Source organism: Arachis ipaensis, chromosome B08, assembly GCF_000816755.2.
Source record: "Arachis ipaensis cultivar K30076 chromosome B08, Araip1.1, whole genome shotgun sequence".
Classification (NCBI taxonomy): Eukaryota; Viridiplantae; Streptophyta; class Magnoliopsida; order Fabales; family Fabaceae; genus Arachis; species Arachis ipaensis.
Window position 1 is genome coordinate 120,696,224 of NC_029792.2, and position 24,222 is coordinate 120,720,445.

Consider the following 24,222-nt stretch of genomic DNA (forward strand, 5'->3'; position numbering starts at 1 on the left):
TCTCTAAATCAATGGATGCAATATAAACACTAAATGAAAATATTAGAATGACTCAATATTTAATTTGTGTCTGTTTATGATAAAAAAAACACTTGAGTGTTCTAGCACTTGTTAGTTATTAGTCTTTACTAAAATTGTTGTGAAATACTTTATTTTTACAAGAAATTAGGTAGTCAACAATTAAATTAAAATGGGATATGAAGGAGTAAAATTATCATTTTAAAATAGAATATGAAGAATCAATGCTACTCAAACGGACAAAGAATTGAAAGATTCAATTGATCAAAGTCACATACATGCAAAAAAATTAAACCCTAATATATAAGAACTCTATCATCATCAACAACCATAATCAACCACATTCATCCAAAGTTTCATTGATGAAGTAGAGTGAAAAAAATAAAAAATAACGAGTTAATAGTCAAAATCGTCCCTGAAAGATATCCCGATCTCCATTTTCATCCCTGAAAGATAAATTTAATCAAAATCGTCCCGAAATATTTAAAATTAATCACGTTAATCCCTCCGTCCATTCTATCACTAACAGCATTAAATTAGACCCCCAACCCAACGATCCAATAACTTTCCTTCTCCTCTACGTGTCTCAGCCTCCATGCCAGTTCCAATAGCTGCTGCCTCTTCATCGATGCCGTTCTTCAAGTAATGGTATTTATTCCAGCTTGGCAGTGTCCATGGAAAAGCACAGATAAAGACCGACACAAGCAGAGCAGATCGGTGCAAGTTGCAGTGGAGGAAGAGACCACGTTCTACCATAAGCCAGCAGTGATGATTGAGGAAGAGAACAGAGAGGAGTTAGAGGGTGCAGCAATGGCGATCTCTGCATCATTGGGTGGAGGGTGTTCCGCAAAGCAGCAGCTACCTATTCCCAAAATGCCAACCTTTCAATCGGAATCAAATGCTTAACATAAAACTAAGGTTTAATTACTCTGTTGGTCCCTATAGTTTCGCGAAATTTTCAATTAAGTCTCTATACTTTTTTTCCTTTTAATTGGGTCCCTATACGTTTTTTTTTTAAACTGGGTCCCTATTAACGTTAAACGTCAAAAAAACGTTAGTGAATTGTGAAATTACTTTTATACCCTTAAGGACTTAATTAAAAAGAAAAAAAATATAGGGACTTAATTGAAAATTCGGTAAAACTATAAATATTCAATGAAAGATATTCCTATAATCCCTATTCAATGATTCTAAGACATGAAAAATATTCCTATAATCCTTTTTATTTTGTCACTATCATTCTTTTGCTTATTTATATACAAATTGTACCAAAAATACCTTCTCTTTTTTTTTTTACTTTCAAAATACCTTATCTTAAGAACCTAAAAAAAAGAATGGATAAAATGAAATAGAAATAGTAGTAATAAGCATATATAAAATTCAGTTTTCATCCTTCGTATTTATTATGATAATGTAACATTTTATATTTGTGTGAATTCATAGAATATAATTTGTGTATTTATTATATCATGGTACACAATAAAAACCACAAGACTATGTAATTTGTGTTATTGAAATTTAAAATCTGAAAATCAGTTCTTGTGTTGCAGCCTCCCACTCCCTGAACTAGCATAGAGATCAATAATAACATTGATAACGGACGATTTTGAGCTGAGAAGGATTCTGAGAAAGCAGACTTCAGTTCATCAGGTGTCCCAACAATTTATTGCATAAAGTAAATATATGCAACCATATATGATCATATCAAAGTTTTGAATATCAATGCCATATACACAATTTTGGAGAGTAGTTAGGGAAGATGGCTGCATATAACAAGAAAAATAAAAATTAAGTTTACATTATATGAATATGTCACTGTAAATGCAAGCTTAAAGATGTGAGGTGTTGTACCTTCATATATGCATCTAAATCACGGTCTGGCATTATTCTTGCTTCTTTCTCTCTTCTATTTACTTCCTTCAAAAGCTCTTTCATACAAAGAGAACAAAACATCACTCAAGCCAATTTAACTAAATCAAGTGTTTCCCTAACTGTCATCTCTGGAATATGAAGATTATATTGGCTTACATAAGCCGAGGATTTTTGAGGAATGAATTCTTCTAGTGTGTGTCTATTGTAAAAAATTTTCACTTTTACCTATTAAAAAAGATATAGAATGCATGTGAAAATGGAACAAGCATGCAAAAGATCCATTTTAATTTAAACAAGTTATCACATTTTGAAATGTCAAATAAATTAAATAGAAACTATCAACTATTGAGTTTCATTCCACCTCATTCATAATTAATTCCTTTGTGGTACTATATATTAGCAAACAAAAAAATGCTATGACAAATTAATGCAGCAATGCTTGAAAGATTCAATATGGCATGGCATGCAGATGTCACTTTCAAACACCAATTATTATAGAGAAAATTAGTCAAGAAAAAATTACAAGAAAAAATGCTAGAGATTCAGAACCTTGAGAGAATGGTCAAGTCTTCCTATCAGAGCTAACAATAGTGTTGTTTTGCCACTTCCTGGAGGGCCAAGCAATAAGGTCATCCCGAAAGAGAATCAAGCATTGAAAACAAATCAGTAGTACAATCAAGTTTTGAATTATGTTACTGAATACTGATCATCAAACCCTAGATAGAAACAAACAATAAACAAGTATTCAAGTAATCATGAAGTAAAACATATGCAATTGACGATAGACTCAAATTTCTTTACAATCATGATGCTGAAAAGTGAAAACTAATATCACACCTGTTGTGAAGTAACCAGCACGGGGAGCAGAGAACAGGGGTGGGTTATGCACCCTGTGAATGAGGGATTAGGGGTTTGCCACTTCCATTCTCCTTTCACGTGTTCCTCTCTTTCAGATTTTGGGTAATCTGAACTGATTTTGGGTGAAATCACTATATTAGGTTAGGGTTAACAGCGGGGCTTCATGGAATTGATGCTAATCAAAGTTGATTCTGCATCACATTGAAGAGATCAGATGTCAATTGCAGCTATCTTGACAAATTGCAGCAAACGGAGAAATCGCAAGTAATTTGCCGTTGCTATCTTCCGTATTTCCTGTAGTGGGCGCAGTGAGGTGACGCGAGGCGAGGCGAGGCACGGTGAGGGCTTCGACGGGCAAACAACGCAGAAGACCACAGAACAGAGCAACGCAGAACAGAGCAGCACATGGAGAAGGATGCGACAGACGGACGACCACTAAGCCTCCGCCACGGACGACGACGACTATGGATGAAGACTACGGACCGATGGAGAAGAAGTGCAGTGCACACGACCTTCAAAGAGCAAGTTAGGGCTGGATAGGGCTTTTTTTCTTTGGGATAAAATAAGAAGGGTTCTTTTGGTATTTTAAAAAAATAGATGTATGGTCAACTAGCTATTTTAACTAATTCATAAGAATATTCGTTTTTTAAATAGAATATTCCGTTATCTTAAACGTTATACTCACGGTAGGGACTTAATTGAAAAAAAATTAATGTATAGGGACCCAATTAAAAGGAAAAAAAGTATAGGGACGTAATTGAAAATTTCGCAAAACTATAGGGACCAACAGAGTAATTAAACCTAAAACTAACTAATATTTTGATTACCAACAACACCAGTCCCTGCAGCATTCTCAGCACCACGTTTCTACTTGTTAATGTCCTCCTTTGTGTGAGGCGCATGTGCCAAATCAGAAGGCACGGTGGTCTTTTAGCTCTTATGGCTTTCTTTGGTTCCATCTGTGGTGGCAACTGGTGCGGTATTTCACAACCACACTTACTAATTGGCAAGTGCACCGGGTCGTACCAAGTAATACCTTACGTGACTAAGGGTCGATCCCACGAGGATTGATGGATTAAGCAACAATAGCGTTTGATAGGATTAGTTAGACAGACAAAAAATAGTGTTGGGAGTTCAAAGACATTAAACAATAGCAAAAATATTAAAGAAGGGCAAGTAATTAAGTTGGGAATAATATATGGAGAAGACAGTTAAGGTTTCAGAGTTATCTATTTTTTGGATGGACTTTTCTTATTAACTATTTTAATCATGCAAGATTTAATTCATGGCAAACTATTTATGACTAGACCCTAATTCCTTAGACCTTCCTAGTCTCCTCTAAAATTCATCAACTGCCAATTCATTGGTCAATTAATTCTAATTAGAGGGTGATGATCAAATTCTAGTTTATATGCCACAAGAATCCTAATTATCCAAAAATAAAGGGATTATATGTCACGTATCCCGTTAAATACAAACAATTAGAAATTCAGGATAATGTATTTTCAAGCTATTCTTCAAGTAAAGAGCTTTTCCAAGTTTTACAAGAACTCAAATAGAACATGGGTCATACTTCCGTTCCACCCAAAGTCATAACATAAAGAACGAAAACAATTATTGAAATATAAATCAAAACATGAATTAAAATAGAAAAATAATATTATCAATCCATACAATAGACAGAGCTCCTAACCTTAACAATGGAGGATTAGCTGCTCATGGAATATGAAATGTAAATTTGTATGGAACAATGTTGTGAAAATTGTTGTTCTGGAACCACCCTATTGGGATTCCTTTTATAACTAATCCTAATTAATTAAAAATCAAATTTCTAAAATTAAAATTAAAATAATATCTTTTCCTAATTTAAGATTTGAATTTAAATTTGAACTAATTAACAGATCTTCAGTTGATGGATGGGGACCACTTGTTCTGTCCATTCTGCAGCTTCTAATCTGTGTTTTCTGGGCTGAAAATTGAGTTAAAACAGCCCAGAAATCGCCCCTAGCGTTTTTCTACATTTTCTGCACGTGGCGCATGTGACGCGTTCGCGTCGTCCACGCGTTCGCGTCATTTGTGCATATTCCAGTCCACGCGATCGCGTCAGGCACGCGATCGCGTCATTGCGATTTTCTCCATTCCGCGTGGTCACGTGAGCCATGCGTCCGCGTCGGTATTCGCTGGTCATCTCCTTGGCTTCTTCTCTTTCTCTGCAGAAATTCTATCAAATTCCGCCAAATGCTACCCAAAATAAACAGTATTGCACAAAACTCAAAATAGCATCCATAGTGGCTAAAATATAATTAATTCTTAATTAAACTCAACAAATTAGATACAAATTCACTAGAAAAAGATAGATAAGATGCTCACGCATCAGCAACCACCTTGTCACCACCCTTGGGAGACTTGAAACAAAGACCTCCATATATTATATCAAAATTTCAATCTTTGAGCAATTGGGTTCTGGGATTGAAATATCAAAAAACAAGAAATGGGTATAAAATAGCAAGTGTGTATGGTCATCTAAATCAGGAATTTATAGAGAATAAGGGTTTCAGTATTGGTGGCAAAAGGAATAATAGAAAGAGAGGGAAGAGGAGGAGAAAAGGAATTCTGGGATTGGAACAAAGAGAAGAACTGCGGGCAAGCACCGACAGAATCGTGGTAGAGGAACGTATAGGGACTGACGGCGACGTGGAACACCTTGCAGGGTGGCGGCATGGTGGAGCTTCAGGTAGAAGATGAAGAAGCTGTTGAATGTGGGAAGAAGGAATGCTGTTTCTTGCTGGATTTGGGTTTGGGTTGGATTGGAAGCGGGTATGATCCGGATCTATTTTGGGTTGTGTTGTCAAGCTAACTGCCACATCAGCAAACTTAACGTTGTTAGTGACATAATAGACGGAGGGACTAACGTGATTAATTTTAAATCTTTCGAGGATGATTTTGATTAAATTTATCTTTCGGGAATGAAAATGGAGATCGGGGTATCTTTCAAGGACGATTTTGACTATTAACTCAAAAAATAACCCACAACCAACATTTTGAAAAAAAAAACAGAGCATGGTATGTTGAGAGCAACGATTTTGTTACTAACCTATTTTTGAAGAGATGGTGACTCCCAGGTAATTAATCTTCACAATGGCGGGGGGGAGGGGGAACACGTAAGGAAATCTCCAAACCTCCGTTACAGCGACTCCCATGGTTCTTCTCTGATGGGAATGTATACGAGGGGAGGATGAGGAAGAAGAAGGGTCAATTGGGGTTTCACTTGTGAAGTGGTTAATATTTGGGTTTTCATTTAACCCATTTCTCGTGTCAAACAATATCGTTTCTAAATTATTTCGGCGCCAAGAGTAAAACGACGTCGTTTTGAGAGTGCTAGGTGTCATTTAAAATTGTCAGGTCAGCTTTCCAGTCATGAAAAATTACGTAAGCGCCAAATTGAGGTACGGATAAAAATTTCAGAGTACAATTAGAGTCAATTGAAATCTTGAGAGGTAAATTGAGTCGAGGTCAAATTTCAGGGGCCAATTTGAGTATTAACTGCCAATTGCACATCTATTTAGGCAAAATGCATCGAAAGTTGTTACTATTACTACATACAAACTCAGTTCAAAACATGCAAACACTCAAACATGTATGAAAACATATTTAAATTCCTTAAACACATGCAAATATAGGTTAAAATATACGAAAAATACTACAATAATATTTTTACATCGACTTAACACAGTTATCACCAAATGAACAGTATATGAGAACAGTAATATCTACTTTAATGCAAGAACACAAAATGAATCTACTAAATAAACAAAAATATGACTATCTAGTGTTTCACGATTGAAAATGCGAAAGAGAAAACTGAAAAAAAAAATGAACGATTAGTAAACACTACCTTCAATAATCTTTTTATATTCTATTTCTGTGTTTTTTGGTGAAGATTTTAAATGTAGCTTTGAGATTTTCTTGAACTTTTGCGAAGATTTTGAGAGATTATTTAGAGATTTTGAACAATGTTTAAATAAGTTTGTTTCAGTTTTGACTTTTGATCGAGAGAGATGAAGCATTTTTCATATTAACCTTTGTGCTACTGAACAATTGAATGGGTGCGTGTTTATACGCTCTTTAATCCGATGCTAGCTTTTATTAGATTTTGGCCAACTTAATTAGAATTAGATAACAAAAAAACTTGTATATATAGTATAACTGTTTAAAAATAGTATAGTAAACGAATTAAATTTTCTAAAATGTTAAAAGATAAAAAACTAATTTATCTAATATTATAAAAATATAGGAACAATTTGTCAAATTGTTTTATTAGAAACTAATTGATCTAATACAAATTAATTCTGAGACCAATTTAAAATCACTCTTATTTTATTGATGCATTTCTTCTATCTACTTAAATAGCGTTTTGTGTATATGAAATGAGTTCTTTTTATTTATTCATCTATTTTATTAACCTAAGTTACTTTTATTTTTTTTTTCCAAGAGTAAATAAATTTGTTTCGAGAGAAATCTGAGAAAAGTATTTTGTGTATTATTCAGGTTGATGAAAAGTACAATGTACAAGGAGTATATATAGGTGCCAGAAGAATTAAAGTAATAAAAGTATAAAATCTTACAATTAATAATATGCAGATATGTTATATAAATATAAACGATACTAACTAATCTAAAATGATTCTAATAATTCTCTAATGATTCTCTAACATCCCCCGTCAAACTCAAGTGGGAGCTAAGGATACCATCTTAAATTTGGATAACAAAGTCCGGAAACGAGTCAGGTGATGAGCTTTCCTGAAGATATCAGCAGTCTGATCCAGTGTTCCAATAGCAATGAGACGAACAACATCAATAAGGATACGTTGCCGAACAAAGTGACAATCAATCTCAATGTGTTTGGTGCGTTCATGAAAGACATTATTATGGGCAATCTGAATAGCACTGCAGTTGTCACAAAAACATCAATAGGGTACGACTGAGGAGCACCCAAATCTTCGAGAAGCCAACAAATCGAGATAATCTCAGCAGTGGTGTCAGCAAGGGCATGGTACTTAGCCTCTGTGCTTGATCGAGCAGTGAACTTTTGCTTCTTAGCACGCCAAAAAATGAGAGCGTCACAAGAAACAAACAGTAACCAGTTGTAGAACGACGATCAGTGGGATCACCAGCCCAATCAGCATCGGAATATGCCTGAAGGGACAATGAGGAATGGGCAGAAAAATAAAGGCCATGAAATAGAGTGCCTTTGATGTAGCGAAGATTGCGAAGAACTGCCGCATAGTGAGTAGTACGAGGGGCTGACAAGAACTGACTAAGTACATGAACTGAATAGGCGATGTCTGGTCGGGTGACAGTTAAGTAGACGAGTCCTCCAACTAGCTGTCAATAGAGAATAGGATTATCCAAAACAGTGCCATCCATAGGAGTAAATCGAACATTAGGCTCAAGAGGAGTTGACTCAGTGCGACTATTTGTAATTCCGGCTCGAGCAAGAAGATCTGAAGCATATTTAGCTTGAGAGAGATAGATGCCATCATCGGTGGATATGACTTCTAGTTCTAGACCAAGAAAATAGCTAAGAGAACCAAGATCTTTCATCTCAAAAGTATGCTGAAGGGACGCCTTGAGATCAGAGATACCATCAGCATCATCTCCAGTAATGATCATGTCACCTTCTGTTTCAAATCTCCATTAAAAAATGCATTCTTCACATCCATCTAATTGAGAGACCATTTTTTAACCGTAGCAATGGCAAGAAGAGCTCGAACAGATGTGAGACGAGCAACAGGAGCAAAAGTCTCTTCATAGTCAATACCATACTCTTGCGTATAACATTGAGCAACCCATCATGCCTTATAACGGTCAATAGAACTATCAGAGCGAGTCTTGATCTTGTATACCCATCTGCTTCCCACAACTTCCTGGTTAGAAGGAGAATCAACCAAGTCCTAAGTATGTGCTTTTTCAAGTGCCTGTATTTCTTCCTGCATTGCTTGTTGCCAATTTGGATTTGTGGAGGCTTCTCTAAATGACTTAGGTTCATGTTGATGAAGAATAGTAAAAAAATAATGATAATCAAGAAGATTAAGAGGTGGATTTCTCACCCTAGAACAGCGAGTAGAAGGAGGAGGCATGACGGTAGGAGTAGGAGCGTCGTCCGGTCCGGAATCATCGGAAGATGGAGAAGGCGGAAGAACAGGAGGCTGTGGAGGGTGACTCGAGATCGAACCTGTAGAATCATCACTAGGAAAGTGATCAATATTTGGGTTAGTGAAAAAAGGTGACTGAGTAGGAGAAATAGACTCAAAGGAGGAGAACCGAGAAAACATGTGATGCTCCCAGAAGACAACATGACGAGATATACGAATACGTTTAGAAAGAGGATCCCAACAATAATAACCGTTGTGTTTAGTGCCATAACCAAGGAAATAGCACATACGAGTCCGAGGTTCAAGTTTAATATGTTCATGAGGCTAAAGAAGAACAAAACAGGCACAACCGAATACTCAAAGAGAGCTATAATCTGGGGAGGTATGATAAAGACGCTCAAAGGGAGTAGCATTACCAAGAATAGAAGAAGGGAGTCTATTGATAACATGAACAGCAGTAAGAACAGTTTCACCCTAAGTACGCTCAGGACACGAAGAAGAAAGAAGCATTGCACGAACAGAGTCAAGAATGTGACGGTGTTTGTGTTCAACTCGGCCATTTTGTTGAGATGTACCAGGATAAGAAAACTCAGACAAGGTACCCTGTTATGCAAGAAAGGTTAAGAGTTTGGAATCACAGTATTCCATAGCATTATCACGGCGAAAAACCTTAATGACTTTGGAAAACTGAGTTTTAATCATAGTGGCAAAGTTAATATAAATCTGAGGTAACTTATGGCGATTGGTCATCAAATAAACCCAAGTAAAGCGTGAATAATCATCAATGAAAACAATAAAGTATCGAGCTCCTCCCATGAAAGCGGTGGGAGTGGGATCCCAAACATCAGAGTGAATGAGATCAAAAGGAGAGCAAGCAAGAGAGGAATTATTGTGAAAAGATAAAGCAGGTTGTTTGCCAGTTTGATAAGAAATGCAATCAAAAGATTCATTAGGAACCTGACCCAAAACACCTTGGAACACAAGAGGATGTAATTTTCCTAAGGAGCTGTGGGCAAGATGTTGATGCCATAAGTGAAGGGTAGATGGAGAAGAAGCAGCACAAAGATTTGGTACAAGAGGAATATGAAGATTCTCGACTTCAAACAACCTTCCAACCTTACGTCCAGTCCCGACGACTTGTCCCATCCGACGATCCTGTACACGACAACTAGAGATAGAAAAAGTGACATCAAAACCCAGATCAACAAGTTGACCAACAGAAATAAGATTAAAGTTTAAGTTGGGAATAAAATAAGTATCAGGAAGATTAAGAGTCGACTGGGAGATAGAACCCTTGTGTGTTGTGTGCAATAAGGAACCATTAGCAGTATTAACAGAGGGTCCATTTGTAGTGGTAGACAGAGACGAGAAGAGATTACGCAGTGGAGACATGAGATTAAAGCATCCCGAGTCAAAATACCATTTAGAATTACCTGGAGGAGTCGAAAGAGTAGCAGGGGTATTACCAGAAAGGGAGAGAAGACACTGAGGAAGAGACGCAATATCAGATAGAGAGACAGGAGACGGGTTGAGAGGAGCAGAAGTGGTAGATTCAAGAGTAGCATCAACAGCAGAAGCAGGCTCAGGACGTGGTGGGCGAGTAGGACAGGTAGTAATCAAATGTCCCGAGAGCTGACAATAATGGCAGCTAATATGACCTTTTCTGGTGGCATGTGTGACATTCAACAGAGGGACAGACGGAGAAGAGGTGCCCAAAACGGTTACAATTTCGACAGAATTTATTCTTTATGTGTGTGGTAGCAAAAACAACTGACTTTTCCATAATAGCAGATACAAAGATCACGGAGAGGAGAGAAAAACTGCAACTTGGGAGCCGAAAATGAGAAAACGGAGGGCAAAATCGGAAGGAGCTCACCAAAAAATCTTAGGGAGGGTCCCACTGGTCTGCCACGTCAGCAACACGTCAATGCCACGTCAGCAAAGCGGTGGCACGTGGCAGCGTCTGACTGGAGAGAGGAGGCACGCTGGCGCTGAGCTAGACGCGGGTCGGCGTTGCAGGTCGGGCTGGGTGGAACGCGGGGCGTGTTGCTGGAGGCTAACGGTGTGACACGTGGAGGCTTGCGGAGCGTGCGATCTGCACGAAGATCCAACGGCTGCTGAAGCTTCTGGGCAGAGAAGAATGGGTGTGGCCAGTGATATTTTGGCGGCGCGTGACAGCGCATGTGGACGTTTCTGGCGGCGTGGCGGAGTTCCTTGTACTCGTGAGAATGAGACGAAGACAATGATATGGTCTTCTGGCGGCGCGTGAGGGAGCGTCCAGTAGCGACAGGCGGCAAGTGTGGTGGCGTTGGAAAGCTTGCAACGAAAAGAAGGTGAGGGTAATGGCGGTGACAAACCAAGGCGTCGGGAGGAAGTTGAAAACTGAGTATGAAGTACTGTCGGTGAAACAAGATAAAGGAGCTAGAAACCAAGTGTTCCTGGAAAAAAAAAGCCTAAGCTCTTGATACCATGTTAGAAATAAGAGAGAAATATGAGAAAAGTATTTTGTGTATTATTCAGGTTGATGAAAAGTACAATGTACAATGGGTATATATAGGTGCAAGAAGAATCAAAATAATAAAAGCATAAAATCCTACAATTAATATGCAAATATGCTATATAAATATAAACGATACTAACTGATCTAAAATTATTCTACTAATTCTCTAATGATTCTATAACAAAATTAATCTAGTCAATATATATTATATGTTTCCAGTCATTCGTTTTAAAAGCATCCAATTTCAAACCAGAATGCAACTTTATAAAATTGGATTCTTTCTTCTTAGTATTTGCACGTAAACAAAAGCAGTTACGCATACTAACTGTATATACAGTTATACACGCAAGTGGGTAGTGGGTAGCTTCCTTTTTATTTTTTCTTTTTGGGGTAGCGTGGGGCCCCAATAATAAGAAAAGAGTTGAACATTGTATGGCCATTGCACAGTCATCAAGCCCCGCCACGCCCTATAAGTAAAGCACAATGAAAAACAAGCGGAGATCCAAAACCCCACTCAATCTCCCGCCTTTTAAACACTCACAATTCACTAATTCACAAATCCCACGACACGCAAAGCAATGGACCTTCCCGTCGTAGATCTCTCTCCGTACCTCGCCGCCTCGCCCGCCCAACTCAGTCCCGAACTCACCGCCCTGTGCGGCGAAGTGAGCCGGAGCCTGAGGGAGACGGGAGCGCTTCTTGTGAAGGATCCACGGTGTTCCGTTGAAGACAATGATCGCTTCATAGACATGATGGAGAGATACTTTCAGAGCCCTCAGGATTTCAAGCAGCGTCACGAGCGCCCCTACTTGCATTACCAGGTAATGCTCCCTACGATGAAGAATTTTTTTTTGGGAAGAGAATGAAGACTAGTATGTAATCTATCTTCAAATATTAATAAAAATAAAATGATATATTTTTATAAATAGGTATTTAATTATCTATCAAAAGAGAATTTTTATTCTCTTCAACATTTTTTCTCTCTGCCATAGCATGCAACTTTTTTTTTTTAAGTTTAATTTTTAATTCTAAGGTTAAATGACCAATTTGGCACAAAAGATTTTCACTTTGATATTAGTGAAAAGAGTTTAGGGTTTAGACGGTCATCCAATTGGATTCATGAATTTTTTAGTGGTTTTGAAAATAGGTAAATTTATGGTGATTTGGTATGCGGGAAACTCTCTTTTACTTAATGTATGAAAATTAAATTCGTTAAAGAAATTTGCCCTGACCGCCAAAATATTAAAAGATGTTTGATGTTTGTTAAAATGCATTGACCGTCATCTTTTGTGGAATAAACCTTCCAGAGATTTCTAGATTTTTGTATGTGAATGTTTGATAATTTGTTATTGACGTGTGAGCAATTATAGTTGTAAAGTGTCTTGCAGTTCTCAAAAATGAAAATTCCTTGCGTGATCCTTCAGAATTTTGATAAATTCTTTGCTTAGCTATGTGGCATGCTAATCTCTGAACTAGACAAGATATGATAAATATTTGTAATTTTAAAGGATGATGTTAGAAGCTTTCTAATTGGCTAACATGACTGATGCTATTTAATATTTTTATTACTTTTCAAGTATGAGTTTATTGTTTTCTGATGAGAATCTATATATTTGATGATTAACATTATCACTTCAGCACTGTTGTAGTAGCAAGCATTGTGCTGCTAACTTTCTGATAGTTGACTTAAGGTTGGAGAAAATAGGATTCATACATTGCCTCAATTTTATTTGCTTTTCTTTATTGTCGTCTGATAGTTTTGAATTTTGATGGCAAAGAGAATATATCCTGGATGCATGATAATCATGAACACTTTTTACAAATGGATTTGTTAGGTTGGGGTTACACCGGAAAAAGTAGAGGTTCCAAGAAGCTTGGTCGATGAAGAAATGCAAGAAAAACTGAAAGCAATGCCTAAAGAATACCAGCCACATGCTCCTGTTGGGCCTGATCTCAAATGGAGATACTTTTGGAGAATTGGTCCTCGACCATCAAATACCCGTTTTAAGGTGTCATGTCTATCATTTATTTCCCATAAAAGCTATGTGTTGTTAGCTTTGATTCTTTGTTCCTAATGCTATCTGAATTTTGCAGGAACTCAATGCTGAGCCTGTCATACCTGAAGGTTTCTCTGAATGGAAAGAAACCATGGATTCCTGGGGAAACAAAATGATAGCAGCAATTGAAGTGAGTTGTTTAAGTGTTCTTTCATACTATTTCTCACGTGAGTTATCTAAATTTTGATATTTCTATCTTAGGTGGTTGCTGAAATGGCAGCTATTGGGTTTGGTCTTCAGAAGGATGCATTCACTTCTCTTATGAAGCTGGTGAGTATGTTTGACAATTAGCAAACCCTTTTCTGTACACTTCCCAATAATTGCTTCCTGGTGGGTCTTTTTTTTATTTGGCCTGTTAGATGAACAATTGACAACAACACTAGACAACGCATTAAAAGCAAAATTAAGTAAAATGAGTTGATAAAAGAATTATTTGTCATACAAGAAATAATGTTGAATGCCAACTAGTAAGAATAAAGATTATCGAATCAACACTTCACTTGCAATTACACATCCTCAAGTTTCAAAATGCTCCCTTATTTTGGCAGTCTTCTACTGTAAGAGTTGCAAGCAAAGCATACTTTGATATTTATCCACTATTATCTGTAGTTATCTATCATATGCAAAGAAAGGCACATAGACCTTTGTTGAACCTCCAAAATGAGCTGGATGGTTTTCTTGTGGGCATAGATATATTTTCGAATTGTTTCATAATCGAATGATTCCTGCTTGGCAGTTTTTGAACTCTCAAACTCAGCAATGACTTCATCTTTTTCTAATTTGTTTTTTTACAATTATCTGTGATTTCTATTCACTGAAATCTCTTGTATTGTCATGTACCAGGGCCCCCATTTGTTAGCTCCCACAGGGAGTGATCTTCAAAAATATGGTCAAGAAGGAACAGTTCTTGCAGGATATCACTATGACCTTAACTTCCTAACAATACATGGTAAAAGTAGGTTTCCTGGTTTGAATATCTGGTTAAAAAATGGACAAAAGGTTGAAGTGAAGGTTCCATTAGGATGTCTCCTTATTCAGACAGGAAAGCAGGTAATTTTTAAAATCACCTGAATCTACTGGTATTTCAATGGAAAGAATTCAAAGTTTATATTGCAACAAGAAACATTTACTTAGCCAACTTACATATTCTTGAACTATTTAATTTACTTGACTCAATTAACATCTATATTCTATCACATCATAGAATGAGTATCTAAACTTTGGGTCTTACTAATGAGGAGTTGAGGACCCTAAGGCCCCTTGTTACGGTTAATAGAAGATAGTCTTTTTAGTTTTTGATACATTGAAAGCTTCTAAAAGTTTAATTTTCAATAAAATCTTGTCAATTTTTGTAACCTTGACAAGGGCGCTAAAGACACTTGTTAGCAAAGTCCTTAAATTTTATATTGTTTTAGCCTCTAATTGTATTCTTGTTGCTTCTTGTGAGCACAAGCATTTACATAATTTGACATCCCTCCATGATGAATGATATTGACTCTTGAAATTATCAATGGCCTTGTCCACGTGACATCAAATTTCAGATAGAGTGGTTAACTGGAGGGGACTGCATAGCTGGCATGCATGAGGTAGTAGTCACAAATAGAACTGTTGAAGCAATCAGAACAGCAGAAGAGCAAAAACGTAGCTTATGGAGAGTCTCTTCAACGGTGAGTGAGGATAGAAAGATGAAATCTTTGATTGTAAGAGCTCATTGAAAAAAGAATTTGATGTAGGTTATACTGACTTGTAACATTTTTCTCTGGTACATGTAGTTGTTTGCCCACATAGCTTCTGATGCAGTTCTGAAGCCATTGGGACATTTTGTGGAATCGCCATTGGCAAGCAAATATCCACCACTTTGTGCAGGAGAGTATGTTGAACAAGAGCTTGCAGTGATCAATCTTAAGGGACAAAAATGACAGCTTTTCATGTTCGACAATTGTAATAATTTCATAATAAAATTGGGATAAATTATGATTGGTACAGATTATGGTTTCATTGTCTCAAGGAAAAACTATTTGTGGTTCCAATGCAACTAAATTATTTCAATACATAAAATTTCTTTATATTTCAGCTTTTCGTCACCCTAAAGCATACAGTAAGTACAAAGATATCAGGAAAGAGAAGTGCTATGAAAATCCACGCAATTCAAAGTGCAAAAGCAAAATAGTAGTAGCGAATAAATTATAAATCAAATGATATAGTTTTTCCATAATCTATACTCATTTAAGAGGTCGCAGACTCTATTTTTAGTTAAAAAAATTGTAGTAAATGTAAAAATATTAAAATAAGGAGAAAAAAGTGGAACTTCACTTCGTTGTGGGATAAGAGGAAGCAGAACTCGGACCTTCAAAATGTAAAAAAAAATTACCCAGAACAAGAAAAGCGGAGAGTCCGAATTCCACGCTGCAAATCGGACCATGCGAATCGAACCCTCCGATTTGTGTACTCTGAATTTTCCTCTGATTTGTGTATTCTCACAATTTTAAAAAACACAAAAAATTATCATATTAAAGTATATCAATCATTTTGCTTTCATATCAAAATTTTTTAGCCTATCTACCCATTGGAAAATACATAGAATACATGCAAGTAGAGCGTGGCTTCCAGCTACCCTTTCTTCTCCTTCTCTTCAGTTGAGACTTCAGAGAGCTGCCACCTGAAACCCTAGCTTCTCCACCACCGTCCGTCGAGCTCAGGCACCACCTTCCTCGTCTGGTCATCCGCCCTTCTTCTTCATTCAACAATCGCACCCCCTTCCTCGAGCTCGGCATCAGTCCCTGGTCTTCGTCTGCTCCGTCGGGCTCAAGCACCACCATCTTCGTCTGGCCGTGGTGCTTGAAGTTTCCAACCCACCAATAGCAACATCTTCCTCGAGCTCGACGCGTTGGAGTCTGCTTTTCGTTTGTCAGCCGCAGCTTCTTCCAATCCACCGTCGCCTGCCCTCCGTCTTCAGTGAGCTTCTGCCCCTATGCTTAGACTGCTCAGAAGTCAGAACGAAGGTTTACAATTCTGCTAGTGCTACTCATATTGGTTTCTTTATTTTTTTTGGTTTGAATTTTTCGTTCTTGGTTCTTTGTTCGTCGATTTAGGATTCTGCTGCTGCTAGTGTTGTTCAGATTGAATTGTTGAATGATTACTTGGTTAGCTCTGTTCATTGCTACTGTGTTGTGTTGAATTGTGTTGTGCTGGACTCTGTTTTGTTGCTTGAAAATAATTTAGCTGAACTTATTTTTGTTGCTACTCTTCATTGTTAATCTCTGAAAAAGTTTATTAATATTTTTTAAAATTATGCTAAAAGTATGCTCATTGTTAATTTTTGGAGGAATTTTTAATGTTTGTTGAAATTATGCTGAAATGATGCTCATCGTTAATTTTTTAAAAAGTTTATTAATCTTTGTAAAAATTATGCTGAAATTGTGTTCATTATTACTGCTGATTGTTAATCTTTAGTAAAGTTTATTAATCTTCGTTAAAATTATGTTAAAACTTTGTTAATTTTTGAATTTTTTTTTGTTATTTGACTTTTGAATTTGTATTTTGATAAAATTATAAGATTTTATAGTAAATCAGTGATTAGAATGATTTGATAACCGATTACTTTTCAGAACCTTGGATACAACTCGAAACAGTTAAAATTTTAATGGCCAATATGATGCTCGAAACAAATTTCTGGGTCAACTTGAGTATTACTTCACTGCTACTATTTTCTGAATCCGTTGGTACTTGGTATTGGCAACTGCAGTACAGGGCTTAAGCTGTGTGGCACTGTACAGAGTTGATGCTTCGGGAAACTGTGCTGCTCCAGACGGCGACGACGTTCAGAGACGTAACCTGCATTCGGCATCGTTGCACCACCGCACATGCTATCATTGGCCTGTTTCTCTCTCTTGTCTTGAAATTGCTTCCTGTTGATGACTTCCCATGGCGGCTATGGAGCTCAAGCACTGCCTCCTCCATGGCCTCAACTCCTTCAACCACCTCAGGACTGCCCACTGCCGCCTCCTCCGCCTCTACATCGACCACGATAACTACCTTCTCAACATCATCCTCCAGTATTCATTTTTCTTTCGCAACACGACCTACGCCAAGCGCGTCTTCTCCCAATCCAAGAACCCTAACATATACCTCTTTAACACTATGATCCGTGGAACGGTCTCCAACGACTCCTTCAACGACGCCGTTCTGTTTTACAACTCAATGCGCAGCGCCGGGTTCTTGCCAGACAACTACACGTTCACTTTTGTACTCAAAGCGTGTGCCAGGCTGGCGGATTTTCCGTTTGGCGTCAAGCTCCATTCACTTGTTGTGAAAATGGGATTCGATTGTGACGTGTTTGTCAAGACAAGTCTTGTTTGTTTGTATTCGAAATGTGGGTACTTAAAGGATGCACGGAAGGTGTTTGATGATATTCCTGAGAAGAATGTTGTTTCGTGGACCGCTATTATCTGTGGGTATATTGGGTGTGGCCTTCACGAGGAAGCAGTTGGTTTGTTTAGAGAGTTGTTAGAGGTGGGCGTGAAGCCAGATAATTTCACTCTCGTTCGGGTTTTGTATTCGTGTTCTCAGTTAGGGGACTTGGCCAGTGGAGAGTGGATTGATAAGTATATAACTGAGAGTGGTTTCCATAGAAATGTGTTTGTGTTGACTTCTTTGGTTGACATGTATGCCAAGTGCGGGAGCATGGAGAAGGCGCGGCAGGTTTTTGATGGAATGGTTGAGAGGGATATTGTTTGTTGGAGTGCCATGATTCAGGGCTATGCATCCAACGGGCTTCCTAAGGAAGCACTTGACTTGTTCTTTGAGATGCAGAGGGAGAATCTGAGGCCTGATTGCTATGCCATGGTGGGAGTTCTTTCTGCATGTGCGAGGTTGGGAGCACTGGAGTTGGGGAATTGGGCTAAGGGATTGTTGGATGCTGATGAGTTTTTGTCGAATCCTGTACTAGGCACTGCCTTAATTGACTTTTATGCTAAATGTGGAAGCATTGCACAAGCGGTGGATATTTTCAGAATGATGAAGGGAAAGGATCGTGTGGTGTTCAACGCCATAATTTCTGGACTGGCTATGAGCGGACATGTTCGGGCCACATTTGGGGTATTTGGACAAATGGAGAAGTATGGAATTCAGCCAGATGGGAATACTTTTGTTGGCTTACTTTGCGGGTGTGCCCATGCTGGTTTGGTTAATGATGGTCGACGATATTTCGATAGCATGAGTCATGTCTTTTCTTTAAGTCCTACTATCGAGCATTATGGATGCATGGTGGATCTTCTATCCCGTGCAGGCTTGTTGGTCGAAGCACATAATTTGATCAAGAGTATGCCAATGAAACCGAATACTATTGTTTTGGGGGCATTATTGGGAGGATGCAGGTTGCATCGTGATACTAAATTGGCAGAACCCGTGTTAAAGCAGCTGATTGAGTTAGAACCATGGAATTCAGGACATTATGTTCTCTTATCAAATATATATTCAGCAAGTCGTAGATGGGATGAAGCAGAAAGGGTTAGGTTAACGCTGAACGAGAAAGGAATGCAAAAATTACCTGGGTGTAGTTGGGTTGAAGTGGATGGGGTTGTTCATGAATTCCTTGTAGGAGATACTTCCCATCCTATGTCACAGAAGATATATGAGAAACTTGAAAGTTTGTTTAAGGAATTGAGAGAAGTCGGTTATAGTCCGACTACTGAGTTTGTGCTCTTTGATATAGAGGAAGAGGAGAAGGAGTACTTCCTTGGCTGTCATAGTGAGAAATTAGCCATTGCATTTGCCCTGATCAATACTGGGGAAAATGACATCATTCGTGTTGTTAAAAATCTACGCGTATGTGGTGATTGTCATGAGGCCATAAAACTCATTTCCAAAGTTACAGGGAGAGAGATAATCATTAGGGATAATAACAGATTCCATTGTTTCAGAGAAGGTTCATGTTCTTGTGGAGATTATTGGTAGCATTTTGTGATGTAGACTAGTATAGAATCCGATCTCATTGTTTGCTGCACTTCAAAAGTTGACAAAAGAGTTTCTCTTGCATATGTTAAAATGTTCTGCTAAACCTCCATGAACATTTTGATGGAGGAAAATGAAACATGAGACTCTTGCAGGGACAGACCTTCAAAATTATGGTCAAGAAGGAACTGTTCTTGCAGGATATCACTATGATGTTAACTTCGTAACAATTCATAGTGAAGGCAGGTTTCCTGGTTTGAACATCTGGTTAAGAAATGGACAAAAGGTTGAAGTGAAGCTTTCATTACGAAGTCTCCTTATTCAGACAGGAAAGCGGGTATTTTGAAAATTAGCTGAATCTGCTGGTAAAATTTCAACGTAAAGAATTAAAGCCAATTTTACCTGAATCAAGTAGTGAGCATCTATCTCAAGTTTTTATCAATTGTTAGATTGAATATTTAAACTTTGGGTTTTGCTAATGAGTAAGGCACTTGTTAAGGCTTAATAAAAAGTATGTTTTTAAATCTTCAGTGCACTGAATGCATTGAAGTCTTCAAAATGTTAAAATCTTACTATTTTTTGAAACTTTTACAAGGGCCTTAAGGGCGCTTAATAGCAAGAACCCTTAAAGTTTAAACTGTTGTAGGCTCTAGTTTTATCGTCATTGCCTCTTGTGAGAGCAAATAATTTGAAATCTTTCTATGATAAGTGTCTTGACATTACCAATGGCCTTTTCTGTCCCTTTTTTTAATGTTCCAAAATATGGATAGATTGGTTAACCGAAGGGGACTGCATAGCTGGCGTGCATGATGTAATTGTCAAAAATGCTATTATTGATGCATTCAGAATAGCACAAGAGCAAAAATGTAGCTTATGGGGAGTCTCTTCAATGATGAGTGAGGATAGAAAGATGTAATCTTTAATAGGAATAAGCAAGATCTTAATGATCATGGCACTAGTCTCTCCATCTTTGCTTCATTACATTCTTAAGTCTTTCTTTGATATTCATATTGTTTTTGCTGAGTTACTCCTCACTAGCTTCGTGGATCGTTGGCTTTCTCCTCCTTTAGGTGCAATAAAGTTGAATGTTGATGGTTGTTTGTTTGGTGATGGTACCTCTTAACAGAATTGTTGGTGCAAATTGGGTGCTGGGATTTGTTGGGAGGTAACCTGAAAGCATGGCTTCCGTAATATTGTGCACGAGATGGATTTCTGGGAGGCTTTTTTCTTGCGCCAGTGTCACCGGGCAAATGGGTCCATATGCTCAGTGGCTGATTTTTGCAATTCATAGGCTTCTAAGGCGTGCTTGGCAGGTTTGTTGTGTCTTGATTTCTAGGAATGCAAACAAATGTGCCAATGCTTTAACTTGTGGTGGTGCAGCGCAAAGGAATGACCTCCAAATCGTTGCGTTTCCTCAGTGGTTACGCAACTTCTGCGAGTTGATGCTTATTTGTTTTAGCTTCTAGCTTTTCTTTGTTTCTACCTTCTATACTCTACCAAAATCAAGAGCTTAATGAAATTGACTTTGATGAGGGTTATATTGACTTGTAACATTTGTCTGCCACATGTAATTGTTTACACATAGCATAAGATGCAGTTCTGAAGACATTGGGACATCTTGTAGAATCGCTACAAGCAAACCAATTCTCACCACTTTGTCAAGCAGGAGAGCATGCTAGCTTGCACTGATCAATCTTATTGTAGTAATTTTCATACATTATAGTGTACAAAGCTTTTCAGAAAATATGTAAAAAAACATTAAGAACCATGTAGTGAACTATTTATGATTCTTGCATACATCTTACTATGCAATTCCTAATGTTTTGTTAATTAATAAGGTAATTACAAATGTTATTCACATCATTTGAACCCTATAACTGTTGGTAACCATGCCCCAATAGCATTTGATGTTAATCTCTTACTAGGAGTCTAGGACTATACCTTGTAATAAGCATGACCTTTAGTTAGAACAGCTATAATGCATGACATTTAGTTATTTATCATGTATAAATTCAAAATACGTCTAATTGATTGCTTTGCTAGTAATAGCAGGAAGGAAGCTCTCACTGATAGAAAGGGCTAGAGCAATTAAAGGATGAAGCTTTTTGAATCAAAGGTTCCCTGGTTCTTTCTGGTTTTGTATTGCATCACAATTTTGGGGGCAAAAGGCCAAAGTACACCTTGCACAAGCACTTTCTTCTCTGCCCTAGTGCAGCTCTTACCTTGCAGGACAGCAGTTGCTCCTTTCAGCCCCATCCCACCTTCCGACGACTGCTGTAATGCCGTCATGGCATTAGGTCAACCGTGTTTGTGTTTTCTTGTGAATGGCCCTCCGATATCTGGTGTAGACCGGAACATGGCTTTGCAGCTTCCAGAGAAGTGCGCTGCAAACTTCGAGCCATGTAAATTCCCTCTTTCGTGCACACGTCTGCACATGCATTCAGATACATTATCTAGATAATCAAATAATTAGCTTATAAACAATTGTTATAAATCTTAATGAAAAAATTGGTGATAATGCTTCAAGTTTGAATGATTAACCCGTTATTTTTCTTCATCATGCAGGTGATATCATGAAGTGAAGAGGCTAGAGACTAGAGCAGATATGCATTTTTAGACTCGAGTATTTTTATTAGGCGCCACCTTTGTAGTGCTTCTCACAATAAGGTTGCATGGGATTATGTGATGAATGAAAATTAGGTTGAGTTCAATCCATGTTGCTGTATGGTTACATAGAGCATCATGTGAAAACATAAGTCCTTATCCATCATGCATGTTCTTTCACTATGATCATTCTAATATATATCTCTTACTCCACTATAGCAGCCATGTTCTGTCTCATGGTTATAGTATGCCTTTTAAATGTAAAAAATTCAGACAAGATTTGGTTAGTCTACGCTCTTTTTGTTCTTAAATAAATAAATGTTGGTTGGACATCTCTCTCTGTCTCTCTCTCTCTCTAAATATATATATATATAACAAAAAATGGCATTAAAAGATTAATTTTTAACAGAAATGTTATTTTGACAAATGGATGCCTTTTTTTTGTCTTACACAAATGAATGCTTTAACTCATTCACGAGCAGCAAATGATTTCTCCTGTGCAACCGTTGTGTTGATCAAAAGTTTCCAAATGGGCCATGGAAATTTGCATGAGGGGAGTGTGTGAAACAATTTATCGATTTATACCCGATTATTACAAATCCTTTTAAATAACGTTATAATTTCCATGGTCTCCTGTGGAGAGATAACACCAGCATGAGAACACACAAAATCCTACATAGAGTTACACCAGCATTCTTTTTTTTTTCTATCAATTATATCTGGTGAGACTCAAATCCGAGACCTCTAGATGGGAAGAAAGAGATTATGCTATTTGAAATATAACTTGTTGGTGATTTTAACTCCATCTAAATTGACTAATGAAAAACGCTATTTGAATATAACTTGTCGGCGATTTTAACTCCATCTAAATTGACTAATGAAAAATGAAAGAAAAGTTTGGGACAAAAAATCCATTTTAAATTAGGCAAAATACTTTAGTTTGTTTCTCATGGGCCGTGTAAAAATTTTATCAATTTGTCAAAAACAAAAACGTGACTTGAAAAATAACTCCATCTATTCGATCACAGCATCACAGATTCACACGGACCAATTTTAGGAATTTGTTTGCTTGATCTGAAATAAAAGAAAATGATAAATAAGTTCTTAATTTTTTTATAATAGAAGACAAATCTTTCACCAAATTAAAATACAATTCCTTGACTTTTATAAATGGGAGATACATAATTCCTCTCGTGACGGTTTAAATATGTTATAGAGGAATTTATATGTTTTCTATTTATAAAAGTTAGAAACCTATTTATAATTAAATTTAATAAAAAATTTATTTATTTTTAAGTTAAAAAATTAGAGACTTATTTATTATTTTTTCTAAATAAAAGGTATGTTTACAGGCCTACAGAAGACTAATTGAACAGAGATTTGTAAAATACATAGTCCTTTGCGTTCCTTACCATTTTGTTGACACCAACTCTCGTTAAAAATTAACATATTATTTTGGTGACAAATTTTTTTCATGCGTATTTAAAGGAATAATCATTTTGTTTTATTTATTTATATATAGGTTATTATTATGTATAACAATTTTACACTCCTATAAATATAATAAAGAAGTAAATTTAACTTCTTTTATTATCTAATGCATACAAAGTTACATTTTTTATTTATGATAAAGTTAAAAATTAATGCTAACGACATTAATACTTTTTAGTTTAATAAAATTAAGATAAAACACAAAAAATAAGGATAAAAACTAAAAAAAATAGAGGCATTTAGAGAAGAATAATGTGAATTTTATGTTATTATGCATAAAAACAGTATAATTTATTATAATATATTTTTGTTGTATCACATCACAAAAAAATAAAATTTATATCTAATTTTTATTACTTATTTTAGTTATCTATGGTTTTTAGATTAAATTTTAGTGTTATTGAGTCATGCATTTTTTAGATAAAAAAAATATTTATCGAGTTATTTTTATTTTTTATAGGAATGTATCTATTACATCATAACTTTAATAGTTAATGTAAATTTTTAAAAATTGAATAAGTTCATATTTATTTCGATTACATTTAAGAATGAATCATATCTCTTTCTAAAGTCTAAGACTCAAGAGTCAATAAATTTTTTCTATATCATTACAATGTTGAGAAAATTTTGTACGATAGTCTTATATATGTTCAACAATTTAAAATAAATAAAAAATAAAATAATTAAATAAAAAATTTTATAAAATTTAATGGTT

At 36.6% G+C, this 24,222-nt stretch overlaps 3 protein-coding genes across 13 annotated transcripts; all 3 read left to right on the top strand.

The window, feature by feature from the left end:
* On the top strand, positions 11,881-15,533 carry LOC107612976. Its single transcript, XM_016314784.2, has 7 exons — positions 11,881-12,224; positions 13,239-13,412; positions 13,498-13,590; positions 13,662-13,730; positions 14,304-14,510; positions 15,002-15,127; positions 15,233-15,533. The coding sequence occupies exons 1-7, from the start codon at positions 11,982-11,984 to the stop codon at positions 15,377-15,379; spliced, it is 1,059 nt and encodes a 352-aa protein (XP_016170270.1). The 5' UTR covers positions 11,881-11,981; the 3' UTR covers positions 15,380-15,533.
* Positions 16,082-22,348, top strand: LOC107612977 (putative lipid-transfer protein DIR1). Of its 5 annotated transcripts, none has more exons than XM_016314785.1 (3): positions 16,082-16,462; positions 21,456-21,814; positions 21,978-22,348. In XM_016314785.1, exons 2-3 carry the CDS (start codon positions 21,508-21,510, stop codon positions 21,992-21,994), a joined length of 324 nt encoding a protein of 107 aa, XP_016170271.1. In that variant the 5' UTR covers positions 16,082-16,462; positions 21,456-21,507; the 3' UTR covers positions 21,995-22,348. The 5 variants fall into 5 exon arrangements, with proteins under 5 accessions (XP_016170271.1, XP_020965561.1, XP_020965562.1 ...); XM_021109902.1 differs by having other exon boundaries at positions 16,331-16,462; positions 21,462-21,814; XM_021109903.1 differs by having other exon boundaries at positions 16,353-16,462; positions 21,465-21,814.
* Positions 16,323-20,855, top strand: LOC107612975 (putative pentatricopeptide repeat-containing protein At3g08820). Of its 7 annotated transcripts, none has more exons than XR_002352988.1 (3): positions 16,323-16,462; positions 17,206-20,324; positions 20,483-20,855. XR_002352988.1 is itself a non-coding variant. In XM_016314782.2 (2 exons), exon 2 carries the CDS (start codon positions 17,385-17,387, stop codon positions 19,413-19,415), a length of 2,031 nt encoding a protein of 676 aa, XP_016170268.1. In that variant the 5' UTR covers positions 16,323-16,462; positions 17,206-17,384; the 3' UTR covers positions 19,416-20,855. The 7 variants fall into 7 exon arrangements, 1 of the variants encoding a protein (XP_016170268.1); XR_001613896.2 differs by having other exon boundaries at positions 17,206-19,826; positions 20,183-20,855; XR_002352989.1 differs by having other exon boundaries at positions 17,206-19,826.

What these genes read in the sequence shown, in the direction of transcription:
- LOC107612976 (XM_016314784.2), top strand. Translation starts at nt 11,982, where the DNA reads ATGGACCTTCCCGTCGTAGATCTCTCTCCGTACCTCGCCGCCTCGCCC. An exon ending in AAATGATAGCAGCAATTGAA is followed by an intron (nt 13,591 to 13,661) that starts GTGAGTTGTTTA and finishes TTTCTATCTTAG; the next exon opens with GTGGTTGCTGAAATGGCAGC. An exon ending in TATGGAGAGTCTCTTCAACG is followed by an intron (nt 15,128 to 15,232) that starts GTGAGTGAGGAT and finishes TGGTACATGTAG; the next exon opens with TTGTTTGCCCACATAGCTTC.
- LOC107612975 (XM_016314782.2), top strand. Translation starts at nt 17,385, where the DNA reads ATGGCGGCTATGGAGCTCAAGCACTGCCTCCTCCATGGCCTCAACTCC.
- LOC107612977 (XM_016314785.1), top strand. Translation starts at nt 21,508, where the DNA reads ATGAAGCTTTTTGAATCAAAGGTTCCCTGGTTCTTTCTGGTTTTGTAT.